General features: G+C 37.6%; 1 protein-coding gene across 1 annotated transcript; it reads right to left on the bottom strand.

The window, feature by feature from the left end:
* On the bottom strand, positions 1-22,389 carry LOC117927226 (auxin response factor 6-like). The gene is given in 16 exon segments (XM_034846675.1): positions 1-510; positions 828-1,018; positions 1,631-2,515; positions 2,666-3,024; positions 3,147-3,294; positions 3,416-3,491; positions 13,217-13,339; positions 13,409-13,573; positions 14,104-14,194; positions 18,479-18,563; positions 18,685-18,843; positions 18,925-18,981; positions 19,061-19,101; positions 19,104-19,158; positions 20,919-21,031; positions 21,875-22,389. Coding segments are annotated over 16 exon segments (2,733 nt in total). The 5' UTR covers positions 21,918-22,389; the 3' UTR covers positions 1-368.
* Positions 22,390-23,943: the final 1,554 nt, after the last annotated feature.

Raw genomic sequence — 23,943 nt, 5'->3', positions numbered from 1 at the left:
GATCAAACTAAAAACTATCATAATCATAATCATTTCGGTTGTCCTAACTGATACACATTGTTCCCATGTATGTATTTAATATAATGTTTTTAAGACAAGATTATCACATTATAATTTACAGTAACAAGCTGACATACAAGATTTAAAGGTAAGCTTACCACTTACCCACACACTCTTATCCCACCCCCAACCAAGGGGTGGATATAACGTCTTGGGTGATACAAACAAGAGAGATTGTGGTAAAAACTCATCAGCTGCCATTTTTGCTTTTCCCTTCCAAATTCCAAAATGTTTGTCAACAGCCTACACAGATGGGATGATGAGGGGTTGCACTTCTTCACTTGGTTTTTTTTAACAGTCCTGCAGCATCAGTAGTCATCACAGCTGTTGCCACTATTGGAAATCCTGTGGCTTGGGATGGGATTCGGGACATTGATGCCTTCTTTGCCCATCTGCTGGACTTCAAGCGGAGATAGTATCTTGATATACCACACATTATTGACAAACTCCCTGCAAAAGAATGAAACCATAATCCCATCTGCATTTAGCATTGCACTCAACTAATCTTAGGAATGGCCATGGAATGACTCATTAAATATGATCATACAGTTTTGATGTATTGATTTACCAGCTCCTGCATGCAGAGTCAGCACCACCCACAAATAGACTATCCACTTTACATGCATGCAGTTTTAAAAGATGAGTACATAATGGTCAATTAAGCCAATAGAAAAGTTAAAATGATTTGAGTTATTAACTTTGAAGAGACTTAAAAATCCAGAAGAACCATTTTGACAATTAGTGTTGGTATATAATTTGGGACTTACTGCCAAGGGTCATCGCCAAGGAGAAGAACATCATTCTCTCGGTCAACAAATACAAGCTGCCAGCCTGATCTCAGAGGGTCCTCCAACCGGCCTTCAAGGCCAAACATTCGGCCAAGCTCACCACGCAGCTCATCATAGCTGCTGAATTTGGTGATATCCAGTGACCTCCCAAAGGACCCTAACTTGTGAACCTGCCAGAATTATACTTTGTACTTAAAAACCATAATAAAAGTAGCCCTAGGAAATAGAACCAAGACATGAAGCAATGGTCATCAAATGAGAAGGAATGCTAGAAGAAGAAAGTTGATCATATAGTCAACCATCCACAAATCATCAATTTAGCAGTGAAAACAAACACAGCAGAACATTATGCAGTTCGGTTAAAATCTAAATATGAGATAAACCAAGGAAGGAGAAAAAAGAACAGGAGTAACAATGTATAAGGGTGACCTCAATAGTTAACCATTTATCAGATTTTAGGAGCCATCCTCCTGGAAAATCATGAGCATAGAGCAGTAAAGTATACCATCTCTGGTCCCCAACTTGAAGTACCCTCAAATCTAAAAACCAATTCAATTGCCTAAAAGTGAAATGCATTTTAAATTAAAGCATTCGGCAAGATAGAAAGGCAACAATTCAGAGGACAAACAAAAGAAATAAGACAAAAGACGATTATCATTTGATCACATATGAATCCCCCAAGTTTTCTTTAAAGAGAACACAGGGCAATTCCAGGACATGCAAATGTTTAGTGGCTCAGACAAAGAGAAATGCTCACAAAAGATAGCAGCAGCTCCATTTACCTTAACAAAGGTTCTGGTTGGTGGGTTTACTTGCTCCAAATTTTCAGAAGACTGCAAGAAACCCGATTCATCTATGCAACTTGAAGTTGTCATGTCTGAATTAAGTGGAAAATCAGTGCCTGGAGCATTTGCAAAATTAGGCGTAGAAAATGGCATAGACACTGAATCATTCTCACTGCCAATACTTCTTAGATTTGACATCCCATTTTGCAGCATAAGAGATGAAGAGTCTATATTAACCCCAAACAGAAGATTGTTTTGGGGATCAGCAACACCTTGGTACACAGAGTACTCTCTACCAGGAAAAGGTGGCAACAAGGTGGAGAGTTCAGAGGCATTTGAAGGCGGTGTTGCCAACTCTTCCACCTGGGGCAGTACACATTGAGTAGTTCCAGAGGGAAGCGGAGGTTCAACCGCAACTTGCTTGGGAAAGAAGGCAGAAGAAGAAATTACAGGATTTGATCCATGCAAGTTAAGTAGATGGGATGTTCCATCTTGGGAGAATGAACCTAAAAGACTCTGCATGGTAGAAACATCTGATGTAGTAATTGGGTTCCCAACAGAATCAGGAAAAATCTGCTGCCGTATTGGTGAAGGGATAGTCTGTAAGGAAGGAGGCAGAGATTGAGAGGGTGATGAAAGCTGAGATAGAGCAGATATGACCTTTGGGATATGTTGCTGATCAGACAACTGCCGATGCAGCTGCTGGGGTTGTTGAAGTTGTGGCTGCTGTTGTTGATGTTGTTGTTGCTGCTGCTGTTGTTGATGGTGTTGTTGCTGCTGCTGCTGTTGAAGCTGTTGTTGCTGCTGTTGATTACTCAACGCCTGCCGACCCTGCAACTGTTGTTGCAGAAGCTGGGCCTGAGCCTGAGCCTGAGCCTGAGCCTGGGCCTGGGCCTGAGCCTGAGCCTGAGCCTGAGCCTGAGCCTGAGCCTGAGCCTGAGCATGAGCCTGAGCCTGAGCATGAGCCTGAGCCTGAGCATGAGCCTGAGCATGAGCCTGAGCCTGAGCATGAGCATGAGCCTGAGCCTGAGCCTGGGGTGGGTTTTCTTGAAAGCTTTGAAGAAAAGCATGTTGAGATTGTGTCTGCTGCAACATCTGCCCCCGGAAGACAGAAGCAGGACTATTGGAAACATTTTGTGGTTGCTGGAACTGCAAAAGGGACTGAGCAGGATGTTTGGAAGGATCCAGTGCTCTCAATTCCTGAAGCGAAGCAGCTGCTATAGCTTGTTGCATGTTAGATTGTAAACCAAGCATTGATGCATCAAGCCTTGGTTGCATCCAGGGTGTAAGTCCATAACCCTGAAAATTTAAAGACTGAATCCCCTGATCTCCAATGTCTCCTCGGAGCCACATGAGTGGAGAATTTATGCTCATATCACCATCTTTGTGAGCTAGATGAAACAAATGAATCATGTAAACATAAAATAAAAATAAAAATGAATACTGGTCTCAAGTGAAAATTCAAGCAAATAGTGTATTCACCAGCCTCAATGGTGGTGGTACACAAGCATACCGTGGAAGGAAGGTAGGGCAGAGGGCCATGGTCGCTTCAGTCTAAGTGGGAAAGGGGATGGATACATTGGGAATGTTGTTAAAGGCTCAATCTCCCACAAGGAAACTCTGGGTTGCCTCTCCCCGGCAGTGGATTCATCCCAACCAACCTGGCATTAATAGAGAAATTTACAAGAACATGCTTTATATTCCATCATTGAAAATTAAATATCTCCATGGAACACATGACTGCAATTATGACCATATAATCACCAAATGCTCTGAACAAACCTTTACAGAGCGCCAATGTGAGTTTGGCCAGCGAACAGGATCTAAATCACTAATGCCAGTTATTGTGCCCATGTACCTGAAAAGTACCATGTTAGTGCCAGTGGAAAGTATCTACCAGTATATTTTAAAATAGATGTTTTACAAATAACATCTATCAAAAGAAATAAAACTTAAATGACTAGGGAAGATCGTCCTGCTGGTACAATGCATAGTAGCAACAAAATGTTAGTAAAAATGATAAAGAAACTAAAACCTTTTTACCCCAGAACTATGTAGTTCACCAATAGGAAAAGCAAGCACATGAACGAAATGGAACCCTGGGGGACACCAAAACAGTAACATGAACAATGTATGCTACTCAATAACATGTATGATGGAATTAAGATCATATACATTACTCTATTGAGACAGATATATGCTAGTTGTAAATGTGTAACAGTTTTCTTTTCAACCCAAGGAACGAGAATCTGAAAAATGCACAACTTCCAGTTCACAACAGAAAACCTATTGAATAATTATTAACCATAAAAGAGCATAGCATCAAGCATGTTCTGTCATTTATGCTTTGCTTAGAAGGTTGAAAAACAAATTTTTTGTTGTTGTGGGGGGGAGGAGGTTGGTAAATAACTTAGTCTTTTACAATCTGACATGGTTACAGCTTCAGAATATTCAGTAACTTAGGCAAGAGAAACAGAAGTACAGCTGCATTTGGGAATCTATGCATCAAGATCCACTTTCTCAAATCAACTTGAACTTGTATTCCACTAAAACCAGATAACACTTTGAATGTGCTCCAGTCTGGTCCAAAAATTAAAAAATTTCCAGACAGTCCCTTAAGTTCTGAAACGGAGTATACATCGACTTTCAAATGTCAATCACTAACCATTTAATTATATGATCAGTAGGAAATAAATAAATAAGCGCACACACACACGTGGGTTTCTGTAGAAGAGAGATGGAAGAAATACAAGGTATGAAATTCTTATCCTTAATCTCTAGCCTATATAGAGACTCACATATATATACAAAAATTCCTAGCAACAAAATTAGAAATTTTCCTAACTTAATTACACTAGATCCCTTTGATTACGGGATTGCCTAATTCTCTCCTCAATTAAAAAATCAAGACTTTCCTAATTTCATTCTTCCACACTCCCCCTCAACTAAATAAATGTTTTCCATTCTCGGTTTGGATACACTTGCTTAAAACTTTGTACTGCTTAAACCTTTTGAGTAAATCTACAAGTTAGCAGTTAGTAGATACATAAGGAATATAGGTCAATCCACTATCTAGTTTCTCCTTAATAAAATGTTTGTCTATTTCTATGTGTTTCATACGATCGTGTTGCACTGGATCATGTGCAATACTAATTGCAGATTTATTGTCATAGTAAAGTCTCATTAAATCATCCCATTTAATCTTAAAATCTTCCAAAACAATCTTCAACCATAGTAGTTCACAAACTCCTTAGGCCACTGTGCAAAATTCTGCTTATGCACTAGACCTCGGCACCAAACTTTGTTTCTTACTTCTCCATGTCACTAGATTCCCACCAAGAAAGGTGCAATACCCAATGGTTGATCTTCTGTCAACCACATATCCAACATAATTTGCATTTATGTATGCTTCAAATACTAGTCCTGAGCTTCATTTAAATAAGATGTCTATTCTTGGAGACCCCTTAAAGTACTATAGCACTCAGTTAGCAGCTTACGAATGAACCTCTTTTGGACTATGCATGAGAAAGCTAATCACACTCACAGCACATATGCTATATCCTGTCTTATGTGAAGGAGATAAATGAGTCTTCTTACCAACTGTTGATACATCTCTCTATCTACCACAACATCCCCTCAGCTTCCCCAAGCTTATGATTAGGATCTATTGGTGTGCTTGTTGGTTTACACGCCAACTTCCTTATTTCCTTTAGAAGATCCATTACATTTTGCTGTTGAGAAATAAAAATTCCCCGCTTAGAATGTACAACCTCGATTCCTAGGAAGTGTTTCAAGTTTCCTAACACTTTAATCTCAAATTCCTTGGTCAAGCATTGCCTCAACGTCTATCTCTCCTTTTCATCATTTCTAATCATGATGATGTCGTCTACGTATACCAAAAGAGTTGTAACTCCCCCTAAATCCGAATATTTGATGAACAACATATGATCTTCTTGACTTTATCTGTATCCCATATTTTTCATTACTTTAGCAAACCTTCCAAACCACATCCTTAGAGATTATTTCAGCACATATGAAGCTTTCTTCAATTTATACACCTTTTAGTGGCTAGGTCACTACCAAATCTAGGAGGGACTGTCATATAAATCTCTTCTTGAGATCTCCATTCAAAAATGCATTTTTGACGTCGAACTATTGTAGATCCCAATTATAATTTGTTGCCGATAATAACAAAATTCAGACTATGTTCATCTTAGTAGCTGGAGCAAATGTATCTAGATAATCCACACCATATGTCTGAGTGTATCTTTAGCCATAAATCTCACTTTGTACATCTCTTATGTCTCATATGCTCCATACTTAACAATATAGATCCAGTTACATCCCAATGGCCTTTTTTCTACAGGCAAATCAATCAACTCCCAAGTTTTATTCTTCACTAGGGCCTCCATTTCTGCATCAATGGTTTGTCTCCAATTTTCATTAGATAAAGCCTCATATAGAATGGTAGGAATATGAATATTTTTCAAACTTGTAAGAAAACTTTTATAGAATGGAGACAACTTTCCGAATGACACAACATGGGAAAGTGGATACAAAGAATGTTTAGTGCATTCCCTCATTCCCTTCCTAATGACAATAGGGAGATTTTGATCTATTGGTTTTTCAGACTGAAGTTCTGACTTAGTTTGTAAGGAAGGATGAGAGACCGTTAACTCATTTCTAGAAGCCGGTTTAGATTCTTGGATTTGTATAAGTCTAGCGAATGCAACTTTCTTCCTTGAGTGCACTTTGTCAGTTATTCAATTCTCAAGAGTAGGCTCAATAGATGACAACTCAAGTTTAGAAAAGGAGGGTACAAATACTAGATCAAACCCTAGACAAGAGACTTTAGGGAGGTCAATGAGAAAGGGATCAATGAAATAGAAATCCAGATTCATGTCTTCCTCGATGGAATTCTCCTCCCAAAGATGAGGAGTAGGAAAATAAAACTCACTTTTGTTAAAAGCAACTTCCGCTAAGACAAAAAAAATAAAATTAAATAGTGGATGGTAACATTTATATCCCTTTTGAATTAAAGAATATCCCACAAAAATACATTTGACAGTTCTTGAGTCCAATTTTCCCTTGTTTGGACTATGAACATCCACAAAGAACACACACCCAAATATCTTAGGAATGAAATGGTTTGTGGTTCTCATATTAGGATAAAACAATGAGAGAATTTCCATGACAATTTTGAACCTAAGACTCTGGAAAGTAGTCGGTTTATGAGATGTGGAGCAGTTAAGACAACTTCCTCTCAATAAGATTTAGGTACATGGTTTTGGAATAAAAAGCTCATGTTGTATCAAGGAGGTGGCAACCTTTCCTCTCAACAATTCCATTTTGTTGCAAGGTGTTGACACATGATGACTCATGAATTCTGATAAAAAAAAATGATGACTCATGAATTATTCTCTCATGTTGAAAGTATGGAGTCAGGACTTAATTGAAATAATCTCTGGTGTCGGACCGAAACCTCTTAATTTTTTTTTTTTTTTTGATAGGCAAAAGCACAAAGATATATTAGAGAAAGGGAGCTTGAAAGGCAACCCAGAGTATACAGGAAGTATACAAGAGACACCTAAAACAAGCAACAAAAACACAAGCACTCACCGGCCCTCAACAAGAACCCAACCAATCCACAAAGTTAAACAAAGATAAAGGGCCTACAACTATAGAAGAATTAGCCCAGGATAAGAGATTACAAACAAATGAGTTTTTCAATCTTTGAGTCGACAAAGCCTCGTTATCGAAGACTATCCTATTTCTTTCCTTCCAAATTGTCCAAAATAAGCAGAGAGGAGCTGCCCGCCAAACCTTTCTATGATTCTTGTCCTTAAAAGAGACATACCAACTTAATAGAGTGTCTCTCACCGAAAACGGCAACACCCAATTGACCCCAAAAAGAGAAAACATAAGATCCCACAAAATCTTCGTCTTAGAACAATGAACAAGGATATGATTTATCGTTTCCTCTTCAACGCAACACAAGCAACATCTATTGGCTAGAATCCAGCCCCTCCTCTTAAGCTGATCTTGAGTAAGGACCTTCTCCCAAGAAGCTTCCCAAGCAAAAAAACTCACCTTTGAAGGAACATACGGACTCCAAATAATATTACCCGGAAACGAGACTGCACAGCTATGATCAAGAGACTTGTAGAGAGATTTTACAGTGAAAATCTCATTTTTCATCCCTCTCCACAGCATCCTATCCTCCCCATCAGCATCCAACCTCTTCCCTTGAATGGACGATAGGAGTCTCTCCACCTCTCCACCTCCCAATCGTTGAAAGGTCTAAGGAAAAGTGGAGTCCACCCTCCCACTTCCCCCATTGGGTCCCAATAGTCCGCAACCCACGCATCTTTAGAACCCGCTAAATCAAACAAGGAGGGAAAAGCCTCACAAAGGGGGTGTTCCCGCACCAAATGTCTTTCCAAAACCCCACCCTTTTACCATCCCCCACCGAGAAAGATACATTATTGAGCAGTAACAAACCTTCCTTGCTGATTTCCTTCCAAAGCCCAACTCCATGGCCCTCCCTAGCCCCGCAAGTGCTCCACCCTCCTCTTTCAACCCCATACTTCGTACTAATAATAAGCTTCCAATATGAGTCTCTTTCAACCGCATAACGCCAACTCCATTTGCACAAGAGGGCTCTATTAAGAATTGAGAGATTTCTAATCCCCAATCCACCCATCTTTTTGTGAGTACAGACAACAGCCCACTTAACAAGATGGGGCCTCTTCTCCAACGCTCCCCCTCCCCAAAGAAAGTCCCTTTGAATTTTCTCAAGTCTTAATTTAACCACTCTTGGCATGCGCAATAATGACATAAGATAAGTTGGCATGCTCGCCAAAGTACTCCGGATGAGAGTGATTCTTCCTCCCTTAGAATGAATTGCCTCTTCCACAAGGCAAGTTTCTTCCTCATCCGCTATTCCACTCCGTCCCAAACCTTCACAGACTTATGCGAAGCTCCCAAAGGGAGCCCCAAAAAGGTGGAAGGGAGAGATCCCACTTTGCAGCCAAGCTCAACTGCCAGTAACTCAACATTCTCCACTCTACCCACCGGCAAAATCTCACTTTTGTTCAAATTAATGCGCAGTCCGGAAGTGGCTTCAAACCACATTAATAACCAACTTAGAAAAGCCAATTGCTCTTGAGAGTCGTCACAGAAGACCAAAGTATCATCGGCAAACAGCAGGTGCGTAACTTGGATCCCGACACCTTCCCTTCCCCCTATCCTGCAGCCTGAAAGAAAGCCCCCTCTCAGTGCTCTGTTAATGAGACTACTTAAGGCCTCCATTCCTAAGACGAAAAGGTAAGGAGAGAGTGGGTCTCCTTGCCTTAACCCCCTGGAGCTCCGGAAAAAACCGATAGGAGAACCATTGACCAAAACCGAAAACGAGGCAGTGGATATGCACCATCTAATCCACCCAATCCATTTCTCCCCAAAACTCATTCTTTGCATCACTGATAGCAGAAAATCCCAATTAATCCGATCATAAGCCTTCTCTAAGTCCAATTTACACAAGACCCCACTTTCCTTTCTTTTTAGCACGAAGTCTATGACCTCATTAGCAACTAATGCAGCATCAAGAATTTGCCTACCTTCAACAAAGGCATTTTGGGTTGAGGACACCACTTTTCCCACTACCTTTTTCAATCTATTGGCTAAGACCTTAGCAAGCAGCTTGTAGAGACCCCCCACCAAACTGATGGGTCTGAAATCACTCAAGTCTTCAGCCCCACACTTCTTTGGGATTAAAACTAAGAAGGTGGTGTTCAGGCTTCTTACGAATTTTCCCCTCTCATAAAAATCCTTAAAGAAACCCAAGACCTCATCTTTGACAAAATCCCAACAGAATTGCCAAAATGCAAGGGAGAACCCGTCCGGACCAGGAGCCTTGTCCCCATTTAGATCTGATAGGGCCAAGAACACCTCATCCCCAGAAAAACTCTCCTCCAGCCTGGCTGCCTCTTCATCCCCAATGCTGTCAAACTCAATATTGTTACAGCAGGGACGCCATCCTCCAGGATCTGATAAAAGGTCCTTAAAGGCCCTCACCACTCCCCTTTGAATGTCATGATCATTTGAAAGTCAGGTGCCATTGACTTTAATTTTTTCCAAATAGTTCCTCCTTTTGTTCGAATTTGCCATCTTGTGGAAAAATCCCGTGTTCTTATCGCCTTCCTTAAGCCAAATTTCTCTCGATTTTTGTCTCCATGAAGTCTCCTCCATTAGAGCCCATTTCTTAAATTCCTCCCTAACCTCCTTTCTCGCCTCTAGCTCCTGCTCATTTAAAGCTCTAAGGTGCTCCTGATTATCCCAGTAGGATACTTTATCCAGAGCCAACCCTTTATTCACCCCCACTTTGCCAAAGACTTCCGAGTTCCATTCCTTCAGCTTAATTTTCAGGGCCTTCAATTTTTCTGTCAAGATGAAACTATAGGACCCACTATAATTAAATCCTTGCCACCAGCCCTTTAACAGCTCCTTAAACCCCTCCTTCAACCACACATTCTCGAACCGAAATGGGATTGGACCTCTCCTCGTCCCATCTAACAGGATTGGGGAGTGATCGGATACCGGTCTTGGGAGAGAACACTAAATCGCCCCACTGAAATGATTCTCCCAATCCTCCGAAATCAGAAAACGGTCCAATCAGGACCGAAACCTCTTGATGATGACACCAAACTGGCTTTTTATCATGTTATGGAAATTTAGAAGAACAAAACTCACATCAAATTTGTGTTTAAATAAGAAAATCTAAGAAACCCTATTACAATCATCGATGAACGACACAAATCAATATGCCCTAGATATATTAGGGACAGAGGAAGGGCCCCAAATATCACAAAGGAAGTTCTCAACATCTAATTTCCTAAATAGAGAAGGAAACAAGATCTTAAGAGTTATAAATGATAGATGTCCAAGTCTATGATGATGAAGCCGGATTTTTCTTTTATTGAAAAATGGTGCTCAAAAAGAAAAGATACAGATAACTCGCTTGGTATCTCAAGGTAGTATAACATGTTTCGTTCCTTAGCAAGTCCAATCATCTTCCCCAAGTCCTGGTCCTGAAATACACAGTAAGTAGGGTAAAAAACCACATTACAACCCAAATCTCATATAAACTTTTGTATAGAGATAAGATTAGTGGACAACCTTGGAACATGAAACACATTTCTAAGTGTGAGTGTAGGACTACTTTGGACATCTACACCTACGAAAATGGTTAATGACCCATTTGTTGTGGTTATTTTCTTACTGCTTGGACAAGGGCTATAGTTGTTAAATTGATGTGATGAATGAGTCATATGATTAGTGGCACTTGAATCTATAACCCAAGAATTGGCAAAGGTTTTATCTAAGACTTTTAATCCAATGGAAATAGAAAACTTACCTGAAACTTCCAGTGAGCAAGTACTTGAATGTTTTTCAAGAGTTCCCAACAAAGTTCTCAATTTCCTCCTGATTGAATCCACTTTGTTGAGGGATTTTTCTTCAATTGACTTAATAGAAGATAAGTGTGCTTGCCCATTATCCATCTACTACCCACTCTTTGTTAGATGTGATTGGCTTACTATGAAGTTTCCAACATTTCTCTCGTGTATGTCTAGCCTTCTGGCAGTAAGTGCACCATAAATTATCCCTATTATCAAGATTTGAAGCCCTTAACCAATTAGTCCTTTTGTTATCAGTAGTGCTAGCCTTCTAATCACTGCCTTTGTTAGCAACCATAGTCGAGCCTTCCATTTTATGAGGTTCAAGCATGACACTTCTCTTGCTTTCTTCTGCTTGGAAAATAGAGATAGTCTCATTCAAAGTTGGAAGCTCTTTGCTAAGTATTTGAACTCTAACTTGATCAAACTCAACATTAAGACCAACTAAGAAATCATAGACTCGATCATTTTCAATATAATTTTTCAAGATTACTGCATCCTTGGAACATTTTGTCTCAATGTATCGATGGTGATCAAGTTCTTAACCATAGATTTTTCAATACATTACCATACTTCATGACTGTCTTATTTCCCTATTTAGCCGCTTCAATCCTAACTTTTATTTCGTACACTTGAGCTGCATCTAGTGCCTTCAAGTATGTTTGGTGAACTACATCCCAAATGTCTTTTGCAGTTATTAGGAACATACATGTTTCATTGATTTCAGGCATCATGGAGTACCACAACCATGCCATAATCATTGAGTCTTGCTCATCATAGACATCAAACTCCTTCCCTTGGTCCAGTACCCAGAAGATGACTGAGTTTTCCTTTTCCCTTCAAAAAGGTACAAACAAGTTGCAACTATTTTAAATAGTCCTCCCCATTAAGTCTATATACCGCTTTAATATTCTGCAATTCTCCTATGTTGTGACTAGCTATGACTCCTTCAAATTGAGTGGTGACTGTAGTAGTTTGTGGGAGGAATATATATAAAAATAAATAATAAATAAATAAATAAAAACACGTTGAATCTTTCTAGAAAACTCTCTTTGTGATCCTTTGAGGCTGATTGCCATCCTTTGAAGCCTTAGAATCTTTCTTTCAAGATGCAGATCTTTGTTAAAAACAATAACCCTAGAGGTTGAGACCTCCGACACAATCAGGAAAGGCTAAAGGCCTCTAGCAATGTGAAGCAAGAGGCCCATAGTGGAGGAAGACGAGGCTAAGACAAAGGGGAGACAACCAAGCGTGAGGATGTCAAGGACAAGGCCGACGGTGCTATAGCAAGGGGTCCATTTTGCGATCTGTATAGGCTATGCAAGTTATGCCGAGGATGGCCCAAAGACACTGGCGACACAATCTAAGTGGCAACATGATCTCAGTACGAGGGTGGAGATGAAGGTGACAACGTGATTTCTCTTGCAATAGTGGCGCAACACGATCTTTGCGTGGTGTGACAACATGATGACTCCAATTGCTTTGGCACTACGTTCACGATCTGGGTTTGCTGCAATGGCTCAACTCAGACAAGAGGAAACTTTAAGGTCGACAATGAAGGTTGAGTCTTCAACTCAACAATGAAAGCCAAAAAAAAAAATCTTCTCTTCCCAGATTTACAAGCCTAAAGCTCTGATACCGTGTAAAAGAAGAGAGATGGAAGGAATACAAGGTATGAAATTCTTTTCCTTAATCTCTAGCCTGTACAGAGACTCACATATACATACAAAAATTCCTAGCACCAAAATTAAAAACTTTCCTAACTTAATTACACCAAATCACTTTGATTACAGGATTGTCTAATTCTCTCCTTCCTTACAAAATCACGATTTCCTAATTTCACTTCTTAATTTCCCTAAGCTAACTCTTTGTTACCCTATGATACTGATTTTATCACAACTTTCATGGTCACAGCAGGCAAAAAAAAAGGGCAACTCAATCAAGGAAAAGCATAAAAATATATTTGAATCCTTATCTAAAGGAAAACCAAGGAGGACTTGCCAATTGTTTAGTTTTAAATGCCCCACTATCCTTTGAATGTGTTAATTACCAGACTATTTGAAGGCTATATTGAATTACCATGCAAACAAATATAACCACAAAATATACAAAAGAAGTTGAAGGGACGTACCGACGGACACTCGACTCTTCCGTCTCAAACAGCATCCTGAAGCGCATACCAACAGAAACACGGGTATGATAGACTGCTTTGGCATACTTTGCCAAAGGTATGACGAATTCTGATGGACTAGCCCTGAAATTTAGGCAATAATTAATAAGATAAACATTTATTTTAAATCCCTATCCCAACCACATTCCCAACCTTGGATTGTAAAATATAGTAAAGCGGCTATTTGTGGCAGCTGCATGGGCAGCTGCAGCAAGAAGGCCAATATGCATGCTATCACTTGATAAAACTGATGAAGGCATTATGGTTTGTGGACGATTAGCTCGCCGAATACCCAGGAGTAATTGATTCTTTTCGTTCCTGATAAAATCGAAGGCATTAAGTAAGAACAATGAGAATCTAAACAGATGATTTTTTTCTCACATTCTATATGATCAAACTAGATATAAGGGGAAAAGTTGTCCCTATTAAATATTGTATATGGTGGATATTGATGAAATAATTGCTAATTGGTGCCAACCAGGAGATCCTATCTCTAACTCAACCCAATATATGATTTAAACCAAGTATAGAGCTTATATTCTGAAGACTTTAAGACACTTATCAAAAAAATTCTCAAGATTTTAAGACGACTTGTGCTGCTGGTCCTCAGAAAATAGGTCCAATAACCCAGATAACATCATCAGATGAGTGTCAGGGTTCCAAGCTCCCTAAGGTGTCCACTGGTGTCGCACAAAATGTTTGTTCTCCAATCCATAACTCATTTGGCTGCAATTACTCCATTACATGAAAACCAGAGTATAGAGCATGCCTATCTTTTATATGCAAGTAGTCCATTACATGAAAAAACAACTAGAGCTTACTAAGAGGATGATAAAGAACACGCCTACCAGATAAAAAGGACAGAATCGCCGGCAATAAGTCTTTTTGCACTTACAAACACACTCCATCCTGTTGTAAGAAGATGCCTCTTGGGCTGGCCTGCATAAGGAAATTGAAAATAAATTAGAGTTAGAAAATAAAACAATTTCCAGGAAAGAAAGGCCCTATTTGGCAATTGCTTTTTAAAACAGGTTTTTATTCTTTAAACATAAAAAATAAAAAATAAAAAAACAGAAAAACATGTTTAGCAACCAGAAAATGAAAAACAGTTTTCTGTTCTTAAAAATAGAAAATAAGATTTTTTTAGAACATATTTTAGTTGTTTTTACTTGTTTTGTGAGGATTGTTTTTAAAAATAATTATACAAATATAGAGAATGAAAATAAAGACTACAGTAAAAGTTATTTTTAAAAAATGTTTTAAAACATAAAAAACACGTTAAAAACATTTCAAGTTCCCAAATAGACTTTTGTTCTCAAAAATTGAGAATACTATTTTCAAAAACAATTCTCAAAAGCCATTTTTCAGAACCATTTTTGAACACACTTCCCAAAACAAACTTTTGTTCAACAAAACATTAAAGAACAATTTTTAAAAATAGTTCTCAAAATCTATTTTTGAGAACAATTTTTTAAAACACTTTCCAAACAAAGCCAAAATCTCCAAAATTCCAAATTAACTCAACAAAATTCCCAAAGGATTGGGAATTTTCAAAGAGACTTTTTGTGGGGAGATCATGGAGAAAGAAGAAAGATACATCTTGTGAGTTGGTCAAATCCATGTAAGGATTATAAGTATGGAAGGTTGGGATAAAGAAGATTGGAGGTACTCAATTAAGCATTTCTATGCAAATGGTTGTGGACGTTTGCTTTTAAGCAAGAGAGTTTGTGGAGGAAGATTATCCATGGAAAATTCGGGAAGTTGGAAGAGGTGTATTACCCGAGGAGTGAGGGAGTCCTTTACTATGAGCCTATGGAAAGACATTAAAAAAGGATGAGATGACTTTAGTTTTATATTAGCTATCCAAATCAGAAATGGTAGACAAACAAAATCAGTGGGATAGATGAGTAGGGGAGAATAGGTTAATAGATGTTTTCCCTATGCTTTTCAAAGTATCCTCTTCCACGAATACTATAGTTGCAAACTTACGGGAGGGAAGAGGAAGCAAAGGCCATTGGATGGTTCAATTTAGAAGGCCCTTCCAAGATAGGGAGTTGGAGGAAGTGACCCATATTTGGATCTTGTTTACCCTATGACAGTACAAGGAGAGGACACTTCACTTTGGAGAGAGGATAGGAGGGGTAGTTTCAATGTAAAGTTGTACTACTCCTTATGTGATAAGACTAATATAGTATTCCCAGTCCAAGATATTTGGGGCGTCCCCATCCCTCCTAAGAACGTGCTTTTTTGCATGGAATGTTGTATAGAGAAAGATCTGAACTCTAGATATTTTAATGATGGACAATGATCAACAAATATAGTGGTCTTTGTAAAGAAAATGAAGAATCAATTGATCATATCTTGATTCATTATGAAAAAATAAGAGTTATATCAATGTTTCTCTCAACAGTCTTTGGCCTAAAACAGGTGTGGCCAACTTCAATGAGAAATCTCTTCAAGTGGAAATTTAAGGGGTTGGATATAGCTCCCCTTTGTTTTTCTTGGTGTGTGTGGAAATAGCATAACCGAAGGATTTTAAATGAAGAAGACTTCTCATATCAAAGGTTAAAAGAGTCCTTCATCAAATCCCTATCGGAGTGGTTGCATGCTTCAATGGGAATTGAGAACCTCTCAATGATGGATTTCATAGACACTCTTTCTTATGGATAGTTTGGTTTTAGTGGGTTGATATTGTATATACCTTTTGGTGTCTTTGTTGTGATGTTTTGTGTATGCAACCTGTATGGATAAGGTGTGACTTATCCCTTTAGCGCTCTTTTTGTCAATCAAAAAAAAAAATATATCCCAAAGGGAACAACTCCCATCCCATGGCCAAACTACAATTGATCCCAATGTTATTCATCTCTAATCTTTAAAATAACCAAAATACTCTTGGAAGACTAAAACTCTCTCTCACACACACACAAAAAGAAGCTAAAGAGTCAAATTGCTAATAAACAAAGGTTAATTAAATGGAAATGGAATGAACAAAGAAGAATAGAAACAACAAGCGGTTCTTCACAAGGGAAACCACACCAAAGAAGAAAAACCACAAGATCAAAGCTAAACCAAGGGAAGATGCAAACCAACAAAACTTCATTTAATGAAGGCAAAAGATGGCCTCGAAATTTCTCATGCATCAATGCACCTTTTTTCGCCAAAAAGTCACCTGTAATCATCAATATTGGAACATATTTGAAATTGATGTTTATCCTAGATAGAAGTTTCTTAGCTTCTCTCAAACAAATTAACCTACAAGAATCCAAAGTATTGTCTGAAGCCCACTTGATGTTCGTACAGGAGTCCCCCCTTCCAATAAAAGCTTCACATCCCACATGAATACCTTTTTTTGACACCTCCAAAACAACTTGGTAACATTTTCAAACCCTCTAGCTTGGAGAAAGCCAATTGAACCTCATAATTTTTTAGAGAGACAATATATTTTTAAAGGTTCATTGGTAAGGCCACCAACTTAACTTCACCACAATGGTTTCTAAGAAAACCTAATTTGAATTTGACTTAGATTTCCTTCAGAACATCTGTCAAAATCAAATTCCATCCACACAAGGAGGTGAAAACTCCTCCTAGATATGGAATCTAGTCCAAAAGTACACACATATGCTTCCATTCATGATGCACAAACAGTTACGCCTTTAAATTCTTTGATAGTCAAACCCTATAATGAAGAAATTAATTGACTCCCTTCATCATAGTAATATCAAAAGATGCCAAAGTTCTTTCCAACCAATAGATCAAATTGATACCACTCAAACAAAAACTCTTAATTTTTTACTCCTTTCACCTCTAAGAAAACCCCTGATCTGCTAAAAAGAATGAAACAAATATTTTATAGGGGAAAGGGCAATGTAAGAAAAGGTGGTCAAAAGCCCCATTATTCCTTTTGCATATAATGCACAAATGTCCTTTAGACCAAAAGAGCTTCTCAATTGGCTAGGAGCCAAGCCTTAATTTTCAGCTTCCAAAGAGGGTACACATTCTCTAGCCAAGCAGCCCTATTGCCTCCCCACCATTAAAAATAAAAATAACCATTTCCTTGGAGAATTTACTTGTCCTGAATTACTATTTGGATGAAAATATATAGTTAGTGTAATTATTTGTCCCAAACTAGGTAACCAACATATCTAATCAGAAAGTTAGGGGCCATTTTCTGATGAAATGGAAAACATCTAGAGTAATTGGAACGGGCTTTGATGGGATCAATACAGCATAATGATCCTTTAACCTAATTAATAGGCTAAAGTTTTTTTAAGTAATTACTGTAGTGGTAACATAGCAAGTATGGCAGTGGATACTCCGAAAGACGAGTTTCTGTTCACATTCAAACTACTATTGCAATGAGTTATTAGAGTTTAATTTTAACTTAAAACATTTAAATTTTGGGGGCCAATTGGCTTTACATTTTAGTTTATATAAGGAATTTTGCTAACTTCATTACTATGAGCTTTTATTAGTATGGGCTTAGCCTTAGCAATGGGACAGACCTAAACCCTTTTACAGGATAACTAGAGTCCAAGTAAACTAAGTTTTAAGTTGCATATGGAAAAGTAACTTGAAGTTGAATTAACATATGGGGCGAGGACACTAAGTCAATGTGCATTATAATGCAATAAGACAACAGATGAGACCTTGAGATTAATAAATTTCAAATTTTAGTATTTCTTGTTTTTCCACTATTTCTTCTTTCAGTTTGTTGTTTTAGCCCATAGCCCATGGAGTTTGGTTCCCTGTTGCTGGAATTTCAGCCTAAGATCCAAGCATTCACTGTTCCATCTTTGATGTGTGCTCACTTGATCTTCACCTGTGCCGCATCACTGTTCCAACTAGAATCTATTTTTATTGTCACAATCTGCACATCTAATATATCTTTACATGTACCACTAGCTCATAGTCCAGTTATTAAATTAATCTTCATTCAAAATTTAAGAACCAAAGTATGGAATAGCGCAGACAACACTAACCTAACTTCACACCCATAGCTAAGGTAGTTTTTCCCAATTGAAAAACTCAGTAAACACTAGCATTGAAGAGAAAAGTAATTTTTTTTTCCCTTTTTTCCTTTTCTTTTCTTTTTACAGGATGAGAGACAGGTATTATACTATTATCAGAGGACATACTAAAAATTTAGAATGAACAACAAAGAATGAGAGCATTTCTTGGCCATCAAGGTAGATTTAAGAACAAATTCATTTTGGGAAAACTCACCACGAAATATATGTCTGAATTTCCATTCATTACCATGAAGATCCCTTGCAATCAATTCTTGAGCAGGAGGCTGCTGGGTGTAATCCTGACAGGAGAATACAGATCAAAGTATCAACAATGAATGAAAAGTCAAAAACTAGATCATGCCCATCATGATATCATTAAATACTGATGAACCAAATTGAGTATAACCAAAACTTCCGTACAAGAGGAGGAAACACTTTTTCAGCAGCCCGGCGAGGAACAGAGAATCCTCCATGAGTACTAGTGTCACTTGCAGTCAATGTTTTGCAGAAATAGTTGGTTGGCTGTTTGCTGGGGGAACCCAATTCTGCTGGTAGCAGGCACACTTCTTTTTGCTCTTGCTACAGAAAATATAGTAACAATAAATGAAGGAAACACAAAATATGGAATTCCATGTGTCCAAATAAGACAAAACTAAGTACCGGACTCAATGGTTGCAAGGTCATCTGAGCATATACTTCATCTGTCTCAACATCTGCCTGTACTTCACCAGTTTTTATACTTTAGGAAGCAGCCAGCAAGAAGATATAGAAATAACTGAAATAGATCTATACTTACATGCATGGTCACATTATGAAGCTGACAAATAAGTTGAGGGCCAAACTAGGGTAGTTAGGGATATGAGCATCTACTTCCTTGTTGGTTGAGGCAGCAACCTGCTAGGAATAATGAGCACTATTAAAACACTAGTAGCATATAGTATTACACTAAAATGGATATCTATATAAGATATGTAAGTTGTTCAGAAAATAGAATATGGATTCAAAATGGAACATCAAATAAGAGAAAAGCTGCCAACATTCTTGTGACCAAAGCAGACACCTACTTTTTCACCCTCAAAATCTGAAGGGGAAAAATACAGGATGTGCGCATTTATTGGGAAAAAGAACAACAAAGAAAGTGTCTACAAATGATGATCATTAAATTTAGATCAAGTGGATAATATGGTCTATATGACATTCTGCATCCACAGAAAAATAAAATCTAGCAAAAAAACATTTACTGCAACTAAATTTTCACTGGTTTTTTGCATGTGTGAATACCATTTCAAATGAGATTAGTTACAAGTTCTATAACCAGTGACATTAACAACCCACTGAAAGCTCCAAAAACCCAAACCTATATAGATTTTGAATTTCATAAGGCAAAAGTACAAAGCCTGCACTACCCATTTGCTTGAAAGTGGTTGCTTATTAAATTTTTTAAAATTGAAGAAAAGTGGATGGACACACATCAAAAAAGGCTCATTGTGCACCTATATTAATGTTGTACTCTCCCTTAATTGAAAACGTATCAGATTAGGAATCCCCTTCTATTCATTGTAGCAATTCTAGATTCTAAAATTCTTGCCATTTCTAAATTCTGAAAATCAAGTGCAAACAATTGGTCAAAATTGATAACTCTGGATGCACGCCTTTAAGAAGATATGCAATCTAACATATAACCTCTTCTCTCTTAACAAGAAATCAAATCAGATAGAAAAACATTAATTTATAAATTTTATTTTCAATACAAGCATATGAGAAATAGAATAATAACAACAATAACAATAATACATGCTCTTATGCTATTTCTCTTGTACTTCTTTTTTCTATTAATATATTACTTTGCCGTTTCCTATCAAAAAAAATAATAATAACAACAATAACAATAATACATGCTCTTATGCTATTTCTCTCTAACTTGAGGCCAAACCAGATTAGGGAAAAAAAAATTCTTTAATTTGAGAAAGAAAAATTAGTTTGGACACTTGTTAAGATCCTCTTTATTGACATAAAACAAAAAATGCGATAAAGAGTCTGTTTGGTATTCAAAAATGGTTTTCTATTTCCTAGAACAAAAAAATAGGAAATCATACTTGGCAACCAGAAAACAAAGTGTTTCCAAAAAACATTTTTTAGTTTTTTAAAATTGTTTTAAAAAATATTTATACAAATATGGAGAATTATTAAAAATAAAGTATTACATATAAAAGTTATTTTGAAAACATATTTAAAAACATCAAAAATAAGCTAAAAACATTTCAAGTTCCCAAACAAACATTTGTTCTACAAAACATCCGAGAACAATTTTCAAAAATTGTTCTCAAAAACTATTTTTCAGAACCTTTTTCAAAAACAATTCCCAAACATGGCCAAAATTTCAGCAATAGATAAAGTCATGTTATAAAGATAAAACAAACAAAACAAAGAAAGCATATTTCAACCTCAACCTAAATCATATGTAATTCCTTCCTTAGAAGTAGATGCGGTTTATAACTTAGTACTTATGTTACCGATCAAGCAACCAGAGTTTCCAGTTACTCATCAAATGAAAAAACTTAGTGTATCATATGTTCTTATGGCACTAGAAAGTGGTAATTACAGCGAAAGTTTTAGTTCAAAAAACCAACATATTTGATACTTTTAGTTCAAACCTGTTCACTGTGACCCTGGGGGAAGTACACCACACGACTTCCAACAGCAGGCAGAGATACAAGAGGGCCTGCACATGCATGCCATAGCTCCGAATTCAAGCATTTCTTTTCCCCTGTACAAGATTCCACACTTGAATAAATTTGCACAAATTGTGATACGAAACAAGCATAAACAATTTATGGAACAAATCAAAAACAGCAAAATTGTGGAACTCATCAGTGGTTTTGTAGGTAGAATTTCTGTTTAGTCATCTCACTATTTTCTCTCACCTTCTTTCTTTTATTTCTTTTTTTTTCCATAGGGTTGTTCAATCACATCAAATGCAGAACTTTTGTCAAAATACCACTTATTAAGTTCTTCGAGAATGAGCTAATGATACACATCAAGTTGACACTCTTCAGAACAAAAAAGGTTGGATAAAATAGACACCAAGGTTAAATCCTCCGGGAACTAAAGCTCTGACACCATCTTAAAGTATCACTTAGGAACTGAGCCAACAACATGCATCAAACTAACAACAGTATACATCAAGTTAAAAACCTCTGTGCAGCCTGAGAGGCCCTAACCCACGTGGACAGCAGAAAACATTTGCATCAAATAGAAGGACACAAATAGAGGGAAAATTAACCAATGAGGTTTGAACATCTAGGAAATGCAGCTCTGATACCATGTTAAAAGTACTACTTGCTTAGGAACTGGGCCAACTATGCATCAAACTAACTGCTTTCAACTTGCACATCAACAACTATGCAGACGCACAAACAAATGAAAGCTCTGGACACTGTGAGCAATAATATCAACTCATACACTCACAAGGTTCAATTTCTTCATATATGAGAATTGTGAGAGGAAAATATTCTCAGGAAAGACAATGTATCAAAGCATGTGAGTCAAATGTTCTGCAAAGTTTAAAATTCCAAGAAAAACAACAAATTTTGGGCAAATGCAAGCTTGCCTTCTTCTGTTTGATGAGCAAAACCCGATGAAGAGAGCCTCATTCTTCAGAATCAAAACAACTTTCACCACACAAAAGAACTTCAACTGCCCGACACAAACACAGAAACCAGAAACTCCAATGAGGAACACCCTCCTCTCTCCTTTTAAGCACTTCACCACAAAAAACCCTTCTACAAACCTTAACACATTGGAACTGAAAAGCCGATTCTGCAATACCCTCCCCTTTAAGCACTTTCACCACCCAAAAAACTTCAACAATCCTCACCACCTCAAAGCCTTGAACCTGCTTTGCAGCAATACCCACCACCCTTTTTAAGCAGTTTCACCACTCAAAGAACTTCAATAACCCTCAACACCCACAAACTGAGATTTTCTTGCAGCAATACCCACAACCCATTTTGAGCATTCTCACAACCCAAAGAGCTGCTACAATCCTTCACACCCACAAACTAATATTTTGTATCTGCAGTACCCAGCTCCCTTTTGAAGCCCTGTTTCACCCCCACCACCAACACCACCACCACCACCCCCACCCCCACTGAAACAGCTACAAGAACCTCAAAACCTATCATCCAAAACCAGTTCCACTACAAGCACTCACTCTCCCCAGCTTCATAAGCTTCAGATCTTCCCTCCCTCAAACCCTAATTCAAAGCCCACTGAGCACATTTCAGCTAAAAGAACAAACCCCTAAATAGGCACTCCTAGGGTTTTGAACACCCACAAGCTGGGGCTCGCAAAACCCACAAATGGGAACAACAATTAAGCCCTTTTAAGCACTTGGGTACCCCAGATCTCCACCTTAGAAGCCGCGGAAGTAATTCAGATTTGAAGCCGGTCTTCACAAATTGAGGGGTTCCAAAGCACAGAATAACTGAAACAAGAGAGAGTAAAAGGAAGCTTACAGAGCTGAAATTGACTTTAGTAAAGAAGCACTTTCGGATAGTCGTCGAATGCTTCCTCTGCTCCTTCAAGTTTACATTCAATTAATATACAGTCGCCATTATTTTCGGTGGATTTTATATTTAAGAGGCCACCACACGGGAACTGAAACTGGGACGGAAACGGGAACGGAAGCTTCTATAAAAATACATCGAGCTTCGGTTCCTCTACGGTTATACTCGTACAGTTTTCTCCAGTTCTTCAGATGTCTAGTCTGACCAAAGTCAAAGAGATTTAGGGTTACTATGTGGTCCTGTCAATCTTATTTGGACCCCAAAATTCCATCCATGATCTTTTAGGGAGAGTTATTTGATTCTTATTCCAAAATTATAATAGATTGATAATTATGTTATTTTTATTGAATGATTATGAATTAAATATATATCGAAAGAGTAAAAAATAAGAAACGATTTAACATGATCGATTATTATTGTTGATTATGTCGTTTGTTTTATTATATCAAAAAAAATTTAATTATAAAAATAAAAATAAAAATAAATTATAATATTATATAAATAAATCAAAACTCGTAAAATAATATATAAATCTTCGATCTTAATCTAAATTTTTTCTGAAGTCATAATCAACTTTTAAGTCTTTGATATTAGAACATTAAAGAAGTAGAAGGATGGATGGAAAATAAGGAAAAGAGCAATAAAAATGATACTATTAAAAAATGATTGATAATTGAAAACAAGAAGGATGAATATTGGAAGGAGATAAAGACAATAAGAAAAATAAAAACTCGATGTGACTCTTAAAATTGAAAAGGAAATGGGGACGAAATGTAGGTGGATTTATGCTTAGCGTCAAGTAAGGGTGACATTTGCCAAGTCATAGCTCTAAAAGCCAAGCTATCAAACAAGGTCTCCAACCATCCAAAACTTTTTACATGATTGATAGTAAAATTTCTTGGTCCTTCACCCAAATACTAAAAGTTAATAATGGGTTTTCTAAAAACAGTGAGATCCTTTAAGGGCAGCACTTACTACTACAAGGGTGATGGATGGGAGTGGTATATAAGGTTGGACAAGGGCCCTATTTATCTTATTGTTTCTATTTTGCCATGTGTAATGCTTGTGGGCCTCAAGCATCTAGCTCATAGATCCTTCCAAACCTTCTCCC

Source organism: Vitis riparia, chromosome 12 (assembly GCF_004353265.1).
Source record: "Vitis riparia cultivar Riparia Gloire de Montpellier isolate 1030 chromosome 12, EGFV_Vit.rip_1.0, whole genome shotgun sequence".
In the NCBI taxonomy this organism is placed as follows: Eukaryota; Viridiplantae; Streptophyta; class Magnoliopsida; order Vitales; family Vitaceae; genus Vitis; species Vitis riparia.
The sequence above is the reverse complement of the archived record's forward strand: the minus strand, read 5'-3'. Positions and strand labels throughout refer to the sequence as shown.